The sequence below is a fragment of the Drosophila busckii genome, chromosome 3L (genome assembly GCF_011750605.1).
Source record: "Drosophila busckii strain San Diego stock center, stock number 13000-0081.31 chromosome 3L, ASM1175060v1, whole genome shotgun sequence".
Taxonomy (NCBI): Eukaryota; Metazoa; Arthropoda; class Insecta; order Diptera; family Drosophilidae; genus Drosophila; species Drosophila busckii.
Window position 1 is genome coordinate 4,439,262 of NC_046606.1, and position 10,578 is coordinate 4,449,839.

General features: G+C 40.6%; 5 protein-coding genes across 5 annotated transcripts in view; 1 reads left to right on the plus strand and 4 right to left on the minus strand.

The window, feature by feature from the left end:
• The window catches only part of LOC108599786 (A-kinase anchor protein 14), a 189,026-nt gene that overhangs the window by 142,295 nt on the left and 36,153 nt on the right, over window positions 1–10,578 (minus strand). The gene's annotated exons all lie outside the window — the stretch shown is intronic.
• On the plus strand, window positions 2,859–3,383 carry LOC108599707 (cuticle protein 16.5). The gene is made up of 2 exons (XM_017986704.1): window positions 2,859–2,934; window positions 2,989–3,383. Exons 1-2 carry the CDS (start codon window positions 2,923–2,925, stop codon window positions 3,316–3,318), a joined length of 342 nt encoding a protein of 113 aa, XP_017842193.1. The 5' UTR covers window positions 2,859–2,922; the 3' UTR covers window positions 3,319–3,383.
• On the minus strand, window positions 3,414–5,914 carry LOC108599703 (keratin-associated protein 21-1). Its single transcript, XM_033293417.1, is given in 4 exon segments — window positions 3,414–3,623; window positions 3,655–3,738; window positions 3,740–3,817; window positions 5,862–5,914. Coding segments are annotated over 4 exon segments (360 nt in total). The 3' UTR covers window positions 3,414–3,478.
• LOC108598100 (skin secretory protein xP2-like) lies at window positions 6,295–9,948 on the minus strand. Its single transcript, XM_017984716.1, has 3 exons — window positions 9,937–9,948; window positions 9,539–9,880; window positions 6,295–6,513 (listed from the first exon to the last, which is right to left on the minus strand). Exons 1-3 carry the CDS (start codon window positions 9,946–9,948, stop codon window positions 6,295–6,297), a joined length of 573 nt encoding a protein of 190 aa, XP_017840205.1.
• On the minus strand, window positions 8,370–9,204 carry LOC108597892 (pollen-specific leucine-rich repeat extensin-like protein 3). Its single transcript, XM_033293418.1, has 2 exons — window positions 9,118–9,204; window positions 8,370–9,050 (listed from the first exon to the last, which is right to left on the minus strand). The coding sequence occupies exons 1-2, from the start codon at window positions 9,202–9,204 to the stop codon at window positions 8,370–8,372; spliced, it is 768 nt and encodes a 255-aa protein (XP_033149309.1).

Consider the following 10,578-nt stretch of genomic DNA (forward strand, 5'->3'; position numbering starts at 1 on the left):
ACAATAGTAAATATAAACAAACAAATAAACAAGCGTGTGGCATGCCACAAACAACTTGCAGCCAGGCGCATGCAGCTAAAAGATCCTTGCACTTGGTTCAATGACTTGGCTGGCGGCAGTAGCAACTTAGTTTTTAATTGAAATGCGGCAAGTTGTTGTGGCATGTGGCAAGCCGCTGTTAATTAAAAAGGCAAAGTGCACACTGGTCAGCTTAATATTTTTTCCAAGCATAAGTTGAGCTGAGTTCAAACACATTAAGCATGCGCCATGTGAGCCGCGCAAAGTTTGTTATATGTCAAATTTTGTAGCTTTGGGCGCTGCTAAATTAAATCAAAAGACAGTGTCTTGTAATTCTTTGTCGTGCCACCTACTCTAACTGTTAATGTTGCCGCCTTGTTTAATTTCAAAGCAACGCTGATAATTTAAATTGCCAGCATCGCCACGCCCACTTCTAATTGCTAGCAAAGTTTCCCAGGCCTTGGCATAATACACTGCGCTACAAAGTTGCTGCCACTTTTAATAAAATGTAATAATAATTAAGCAGCTGTGACAAATTATTAATTGTTATTAATTTTTATGTGTAAAGGCAAAACCAGTTGCGCCCACTGGCGCGTTGATTTAAAAGGGGGCGTGTGCACAACTCGAGTTACGCATAATCACGTGGCGGCAATCAACAGTTGCAACTGCAACAGCAGCATTGTCACTTGCCTTGCCTTTCCAAACTCCAAGCTGTTGCTGCTGCTGCTGCGGGGCACACAAAAGATTTACGCATTGCATTTACACTTAAAAAACTGATCGTCGTTGTTGTTGTTGCCTGTCTGGGCAATTAGCTGTCTGCCCCCAAACAACGCTTGGCATTATGACGAGAGCAACAACAAAATTTAATAATATGCATTGTGCCTGCATTTTGATAGCTTTAAATTTATGTTGAGCTTGCCACACAGTGGCGTGCCACAGCGCAGTTGCTCAGCCCACACATTTGCCCCCTTCCAAACAACCTTGCCACGTCCATGTGTCTAGACGTGCATCTAGGCAACTTGCTGCCCTAGATAATTTTCGTTGCAAGTCCGGCTTGTGCCCCAAATTGTCTGTAGCTGCAAGCTATAGCTCATAATTTCTTTCAGTGCATTTATGCATGCTCGCTATCAAATCGTGCTTGAGCTTTAACAGCCACAGCCCAGTTTTATTTTCAATCAATATAACAACTTAATTGAGACTTAATCTTAAAGTTCTCAATGCACGCACCAAGACAAATCTATGCTCACCTATTTACATGCAATTAATGTTTGCTCAAATATTGGGCAGGGCCTAGCGCAAGTCCGGCTTAAGACTGTGCTAAGGCCTGCAAAGCTGCCCATATATAATAGCATGACTATAATTAAATGAAATCAAATCTGTTGCCAGCTAAAAATATTAAAATATATGTGGAGTCTTTAAAACAAAAGTTGCTTAATTCCTTTAATACTGCAAAGCTGTCCATATATAAATTAGCTTAATAAATTAACTATAATTAAATGAAATACAGTTTTCTTTACTTTCTGTTGCCAAACAAATCTTAGAATATGATTGTGATGAGTCTCACATTACAAAAGTTGCTTGATTCCTTTAATGTTCATGGTCAACATTTTAAATCAATTTTATATACATATATCCTTAAGAGCTTCAGCAGCACTTAGAGAGACCTTATTGCTTGGAATATTAAGCTATGCGGACAAAGAGTTGCTACTATGCAGAATAGATTACTTAAAATACACAACTTCCATCTAAAAAGGGAAACTGCATAGGCTAAGACCGACTTAAGTCTAACTTTGGGTTGTCTCAGTTGAAATTCATTGGCATTGCACCATCTAATCATTCGATTTAACTTTGGCTTGTCTATTTTAAGCTTAACTAGCTATGAATTGAAATTGGCAAAATATGAATCAAAGTTTTTTGTTTTAGTTGTGGTAATTACAAAGTATTGAGAGTATATAAGTTATAGTCTCAATACTACACTAAATATATTTTTTCTAAATTAATTTATTTATAAGGCATATGGCCTAACCATATTGCCCTTCGTTTCTGTTCATTCAGCCTGTAGTAAACACTAAATAACCAACATGTTTATCATTCAATTTAGTTAAAGCTAATCGTCGCTCGTCGCAGTTGCTACTTTAGTATTCTTAGTCATTTAATTTAGTTTATTTAGCTTTTATCGCTTATAACCCAATTTAGTTTTCTCAACTACAGCATTACATTTACTTATTATGATCTTGTCTCTTTATCTAGGCATTCTACTAAATCTTTTACTGCATGTTTAATTATGTGCAACTATCAATTAAAAAATAAATCGCATGGCTTGGAATTTATTTATAGCTAATCGTCACTCATCGCTGTTGCTACTTTGGTATTCTTAGTCATTTAATTTTGTTTATTTCGCTTTTATCTTGTTACAGTTTGAATCTAAGTCTATTACAATTTAGTTGGTCTATGACTAACTTGCAACAACAATTCCACACGCAGCACGCACCGCAACGGGCGTTAAATGCTTTTTGGCCAGCAAACTAGTTTAAACAAAATGCAATTTAGTTTTTTTCTCACAGACACAGACACACACACATACAGAGATTTAGGCTATATGGCCTATAGACTCGTAAATATCAGCAGCCAAATGTATGCAAAAGCATCGTGGCCAAACATCCGCGTTGATCGAGTTCAGGTTGGGCGGGTCGTTCGCTCTCGCTCTGGCTGGGCGCGTTGTTAACAAAAGTAAAAGTGCAGTAGACTGCGCTAGAGACGCCAAGTGGTTCTCGTGCAACAACAATATTTTATATATATAAAGTTTTTGGGCCTGCTGCAGTTTGGCTATAAAAAGCGTTTGCCTATGCATTGGCAGCATTAATAAACTTTGTGTTCTTGCTCAACAACAAACGCTCAAGCAACATGTTCAAATATGTAAGTTTCGACTAAGCGAACCCTTTGAAATATTTAAATTTTAAATACTTGCAGTTGGTATTTGCTGTGGTCGTGGCCTGCGCTGCTGCCGCTCCTGGCTACTTGGGTGGTCTGCATGGCGCTGCGTTGGCGCCCGCACCTGCCATTTCGTATGGCCACTCGCTAGCTGCGCCCGCTTACGCTTCGTATGGCCTGGCGCATGCTCCGCTGGCAGCTGCTCCTGCCTATGGACACTATGGATTTGCACCCAGAGTTAGCTATGCCGCGCCAGCTTTGGCGCACGCTCCGCTGGGACTAGCGCATGCGCCGCTAGCTGCACCTTTGGGTCTTGGCTATCGCTCCTATGCTGCGCCTGCTGCTTTGGGTCTAGCTCATGGCTGGTAGTTTGCCCCAATTCAAATTTCAAATTCCAACTGTTGCATTAATAAAAAAAACTTTTTTTCATTGGAGCTGTGACTTTATTAGTTTCTATGCGTTTATAATATGCGAATATTTGGATTTGCTCTCACATGTGCTCAGCTCTGCTGCTTCACAGCTTCACAGCTTACCAGCCATAGCCGTGTCCATAGCCACCCAAATAGCCATGCCCCAAGCCGTGTCCATATCCACCCAAATAACCATGCCCCAGTCCATAGCCATAGCCGCCCAAATAGCTTTTGCCTATAATAGTTTTGGATATTATGGGCGCACTGTAGGACTTAATAATGGGCGCATGATAGCCCAGTCCCAAGACCCAAGCCGTAGCCGCCATAGTGACCGCCATAATGTCCGCCGTAGTGTCCGTAGCCGCCGCCGTAATGTCCAAAGCCCAAGTCCAAGTCCATAGCCGCCATAGCCGTAATCATGTCCAAAGCCTATGCTAGGCTCTGGAGCTTGGCGCCGGCTTCAGGGCGCTGGCGCAGCCAAGCAGGCCTGTCCAGGCACAGCGTGGCCAACAGTAGCAGCTAAAAGTTTGCCAACTCAGTTTACAGTGTCTCAGAATATTTTCAGCTACTTACTCGCTTTATCATTTTATTTGCTTTTATTGTTTTGTTTGCTGCCCACGTGCTGCACACTTTTGAATGCTTTGAGTTTGTGTTGCTTGCTTTGCTTAGCGTCTGTGGCTTTTATACTCGTGTGGCATGCAACAAGGAACCATTTGCAGCACCAAAGTTGGTGCTTTGCTATGATCTAATGTGCACTACATTTGGCTGCCGTCGCTGCTTAATCTACTTTACGTGTATTTGGTCAAAAATGTCTTTGGCCAGCAGCTTGTGTGTGAAATTCGCGTGTGTGCATTGCGTATACGCAACGTGCCTAAGCCAAATCATAAATTGTAATTTAAAATAAATTAATTTTATGGCTGTTGGGTTTTGGAAAATTAAATAAATAATTTAATTAATTATATAGTAGCTTAATAAGGTGTACAAATTTTTAGAAAAATATAATTATTGAATAAAATTAAACTAAAATTTCTCAAATTTATTAATTATATATTTGTGCATATTTTGCCATTTAATTTTTATATATTGTTTTAATTTAGTTTAAACCGTATTTAAATAGCTTCAATTTAACTCTTTTTAATTACTATTAGCTACAATTTGTCTACAATTCCGCTCAGTGTACAAATTGCAACATAGCAACAGCTGATATGTCTTTTATTTGTCTGCAACCTGTTGCCAAGTTTTGGCTAAAGCCAAGACACTTGTAGCTAGGCGTTGGCTGTTTAAACGCAAACATTGTTACCAACAGCTAATTTAGACAGTCAGCTGACTTAAATGTTTTTTTTTGTGGGTGTAGTCGGCTAATTAGAAATATTTAAAAATACATAAAAACAAAAGGAATGCGAAATAAGGTCAATGTGCTTTGAATTTATGCTGCAAATTGGCATATCGAGCGATTAATAAAAGCTAAAAATAAGACAATGCATTGAAAATTAGATGCAGTCAGCGCTTAAATACACTTTTGTATATAAAGAGAAACAATTGTTAGGCAAATATGTCAGGGATTGTAAGTTTAATAATTTTGAAACATAAAACTTACAACTTGCTTGCCGTGACACATTTTGGGAACTGCTGGATTTACATAATTAAAACTAAAGCAAAGCAGTGAGCGAATTTTAATTATTAGCTTAGGCTTTGTGGCTCGATTTATTTCAGTTAATTTTAATACAGAATTCTCCACTAAAGTTGATCATATAATATTCAAAGCTGTTTCTATTTTAATTAAAATTAAATGCACAACCACTGCTGATATTAAGATTAAGATTAAAGTAAACTCAATTCAAATTGTTAGATATTTATTTTGATTTCTTACTTTTCTGTCTGTTGTACAACTTTGCGCTACCTTTTTGTGCTTTCGTCTCAAAAATCAAAGTGTATTTAGCTACCCCACGTGACGCAATAATTTATGTATAAAGAGCATTCGCATAATCAATTAAACTATAGCCAAATTGTCGGCTCATAAAGAGCGATTGAGCAATCATTAAGACTAAACAATGCGCGCTTAACGAAAAAAACGCACTAAACACCAATAAAAAACAATTAAGAAGCGTAGACAAAAAGAAAAGCAGCAAACAGACAAAAGAGTCACTGACACTTAGTCACAACAGACAAAACAAGAGACGATTCATAATAAAAACAACAACAACAGCAACAACAAAGACGTAAACTTGAACTTGAAAACAAGTTTTTTATTTTTTCGAGAGTTTTGAGATTGGAAATGTTGCAACAGGTTCGTCGTTGCAGTCAAAGAGTTAAACCGGTTTGGCTGCCACTTCTAACTGTCGTTAAGAACTAGACTGCAGACTAGAACTACTAGCCATGGCCTTTAGTTGTAATTTTAGTTGCAAGCCTTAAGCATGTTCAAATTACTTTACGCCTGTTTGTTTATTAGTTTGGCTTGGATTAATCCAGACGTTGAAGCTGCTGCTTTGATTTATCATGCACCCAGCGCTGTTGTCTATCATCATCCGGCGGATATTGTGGCGCATGAGCAGCATCCTGGCTACACCATAGTGGCGCCTCTAACTAAAATCGCTCATGTCACCTACGACTCTGTGCCGATCTCCCACTCGCCCTATGAGCATGTGCCGCTCTTTCAACGCATTGGCCATGTGAAGGGACTGCGAGTTTATTAAAAACAATAAATTTATAAGAATTTAGCACTAAGTTTAAAGAAATTTAATGCAGAACACTCTAGAAATCTGAAAATAAATATAATATAAAATATAAAGCCAATCTAAATAAATTTAAATTTAAACACTAAATGCTTTGTGCATTTCTTAAAGTCAGAAATTAAATAAAAATTGCAATAGTTTAAGCTATAACAATTGAGTTTAATTTATTTGTAAGTTTAACAAGTGTTGGTGTTAGTTTGGAATTAGAAGAAGTAAGGAGCTGGCGCAAACTTATGAGCGTGCAGAGGAGCGGCCAGAGGAGCGTGCACTGGACCAGCCAAATGAGCGTGGAGTGGAGCAGCCAGAGGAGCGTGCAGAGGAGCAGCAACTGGAGCGGCAAAGCCAAACTTAGACGGAGCAGCGAAAGCCAAAGGCGCAGCATGAGGAGCGAAGCCCAATGGAGCGGCGAAGGGCGCGGCAACTGGTGCTGGGAATGCAGGAGCGGCAGCCACATGAGCGTGCACTGGAGCGGCGAATGGAACTGGAGCTGGAGCAGCAAAGGCGGGAGCGGCAAATGCAGGAGCGGGAGCAGCAAAAGCAACTGGAGCGTGAACTGGCGCAGCGACGGCTACTGGAGCTGGTGGCAGAGGCAAAGCCACAGCATGATTAACACGATGAGCATTGAAGCTGGAGGCATAGGGAGCGATAACGGGAGCGGTGGCTACAGCAGCGGGAGCAGCAAAGGGCAGCAGACCAGCCTGGGCAGAGGCAACGCTCAAGGCAACAAGCTGCAGAAATTGAAAGCAATTGTTGTATCTGCTGTAGGATATTCCAGGATTATTCCGCACTTACCATAAGTTTGGCAAACATTTTTGTTTAAAGATTTGTTTTGGGTGTGGGTTGGGTTGTTTTGGTTTGATTGCTAATTGAGCTTTGATGCAGTTTGCCGCTGCCTGTGGCGTTTTTATAATTCTGCCAAACGTTGACCACTCAACAAACTGTGCCGGGCATACCAAACGGGCAGCCACAACGTGGACACTTTCTATAAAACACAATGCAAAGGGCGTTTTAATAAACAATTGTTAACGCGTTACGCTGACAACAACAATAACAATATTGTATTATGATAACAACAACAACAGCTAAATACTTTCATAATTGCAGACGAACCACAACCTAACCCAATGCCCAATAAATTGATTTGTTTTTGTTTTTATTTTTGGTTAGGCAAGTTTTCGTTTTGGCCCACACACTTCCCCTCCATAATGAGCAACGTGACAAACTCTTGGGCTGCTCACTGCGCCTGTCGCACATTTCTTCACTGCAATTGTCAGCTGGTTTACCTTGCCCCACCCCCCGTCCAGTTGTGTGTGCCTTGCATTTCTTATTTGGCAGCTTGCAAATTATTTTTGGTTTTATTTTCGGTCTTCAACAACTTTAAATTATGTACATATGTAAGTATGCGTGTATGTGTGTCAATTGAGCAGTTAATTAAGCTTTTTTTCATGCTACTGCAGTGTGGGGAACTTGCGTATTTTAAAGCAGCCAATTCACCATACAGCAATTTATATAATCTCTGATGTTATCGGCGTGACCTTAGAAGACAATAATTGGGTTAAGTTATGCATTTTATATATTAAAACTTATATATTGATAGCAATAATTATTATTTGTTTAATAAACAATATCAAACTTATACACAAGTTTAGCTAAATGTGCAGCGCTTTTGATGGAAATTCAGCTATCGAATTTCTTTATTACTTTTTTAAAAACAAGTTTCGATTGATTTGTTTACTAACAAACATACATGATAATAATTAATTAAAATTAAAAGCAATATAAGCAATCTAGTGCAGCAAAGTTAAATAAAATAATCCTTAATCTATTTCTAGCTTTTGCAGTTTATTAAATTAAAATTCAAACATCAATTATGCAATTCAATTATATATGTTTGCTTTATATTAAACGACTTGACAACTTTTAAAAGCTTTAACAAATATTGTAAAGCGTTTATTTTAACAACATGTTTATTTCATTTATACATTTTTTATTTAAAATTGTTATACGTTAGCTAAAAAATATTTTTCTTAATTTTGTTTGCAGTTAAATGCGAATTGAACTCAATTGTCTAAGTCAGGTAAGTGCAGCTATTTTTAACTTTTCTATTTAAATTGATTTGCTATACACCCATAAACATTTATTTAAATTATGCTTTGCTATATAATAAATTATACATTGGTTTTGTTGACTGTTGCGCGTCTTTGGTTTAGAATCAATATTAAGCTATATATGGCTATGCGTATAAATCTAAGTTATGCGAATATTCGTTAGCTTACGCTTAAAAGAGCGAATGATGATGATGATGATGATGATGGCCCAGCTTCAGTGGCAGCGCACGCAGATGCGCATGTGGGGCAGCTAGCAGCTTGGGATAGGCGTAACCCACGCGCACGCTGTGGGTGGTGCGCTTGGGGCCGGGAATGGCGCGATAGCTGGAAGCAATGGGTCTGGCTTCGAGTATGGGCGGCAGCACTTGCGTGACTGTGGGCAGATGCAGCTCAGCGACTGGCAGAATGTGCGTGTGTACTGGAACTGAAACTGGAGCAGGTGGCAGGCAGGGTAAGGGAGCAGCTGCTGGTGGTAAAAATGCAGGAGCAGCGGGCAGCAGTGGCGCAGGAGCGGGCGCAAAATGAACAGGAGCAGCCACTGGGGTGTGAACAAATTGTGGAGCAGGAGCGGAAACAAATTGTGGCGCAGGAGCGGGAACAAATTGCGGCTCTGGAACATGAGCGTGAACAAATTGTGGCTGAGGAGCAGGAGCGTGAACAAATTGTGGCGGCGGAGCGGCTGCTGACCAAAGCGGCGCAGGCTCGGGCAGTGGCAAAGGAGCTGGCGCTGGTGGCAAATAAGTTTCCTGAGCTGCATAGTCCAAATGATCGGGCACATGCACTGGCGCTTCCAAGTGCTGCAGCTGATCAAAGTGTCCCAACTGCTCCAAGTGTCCCAACTGCTCAAAGTGCTGATCGTAGTGATTGAAGTGATCGAAATGATGCGAAGGCTGCGCCTCAGTCAAAGCCAAAGCCAACAGTAAAACGCTTGCCTGGAATTAAATTATTAGAGCAGCTGTTGCTCAACTTTTTAAACCAAGGACTTGCCAATTTAAGCTGCCACATCTTGCTTGAGTTTTATTTACAGTGTAAGGTCGCTGCAGTTGTGTGTGCTAAAGCCTGAAGCTTTAATGTCAATGTGCCATGGACACACTTTCAATTTCTATTTATACTAAAGCCAATTGGCGACGTGCGTTGGCTGCACTTTCATTAGCCACGTTAACAGTTGGCGCTGAGTGGGTCAGTTGATTACACAAATCGTGACAACAAAACTTTAGTTATATAATTGATTTTATGGGCAGCGCTTATGACATTTAATTAAAAAGAGTTGCTAATATACGTTAAAGATGCTCAAATTTATTTGATGTGCTGTTTAGGCTACAACTGAAGCTGGAAAGTTGTAGGGCGCAGCGTAGGGTGCAGCCAAGTGGCCGCCAAAGCTGTAGGGAGCAGCATAGGGGCTGGCAAAGGGTGCGGCAACATAGGGTGAGGCGGCTGCGAAGGCTGGAGCAGCTGGAATGCCCGACACATAGCGGCTGGAGTAGTGAGGAGCGTTGAAGTCAAAGGGCGCTGTGGTGTAGCTGGATTGAGTGCCATCAAAGTTGTGGCGCACATCGACTTGGCTGCTGCCACCACCGGCGGCGTAGAGTGGAGCATTTGCATAGGCAAATGGTGCGGCAGCCAGTGGCGCCACCACGCCAGGCTTGGCAGCAGCGCAGGCAATCAAAGCGGCAAGGACCAGCTGCAAATTGAAGTGTGCATAAAATTGTTTCACTTAAAATTGCATTGTTAACTTACAAGCTTGTACATATTGCTGAGTTGTTTAGTTGTGAACTGTTTATGTCTCTTTCAATGTACAGACCATGGCCTTATATAGCCGTAGGCACTGCTCGACTTAATTTTATGAAATTGTTGCTTCTTTAAGTGCATAACAGTTGCTGCTGCTGCTGCTGCTGGGCACGTGCTCTGGGCTCAAACGGAAGTCAAAGTCCAATTAGTTTTGCAAAATTCACATTTGTATGCAATGGCCACACATATGAAAAATTCGTCACGCCGCCCAATTGACTGGCGGCCTCTTTAATTATACAGCGTACGCAATCTAAGTCGAGCTATAAAATGGGCTATGCGCTTGAAATGTCCGCGGTATTGGCAGTTTTATGTGCTAAGCATTCAATTTGTTTACACAAGCAGGCAACAGCAACAATTTTATAGAAGGCAACATCAAGCATTAAATGCTATGCTTTTGTTTTTATAAAGATCAAGATTGCTGCTAGCAGACAAAGCATATGCTACGCTAATGAAGCTTAACTTTGCTTTTAAATCGCAGCTGCTAGCCTTTTTTTTATATCCTGCGTGCCCCCATCATAACCACAAAAGTGGCAACCTTGAGTTAAGAGGATGTAAGCAGCAGAGAAGTCTCCAGTCCCTGCTTATTAGTCA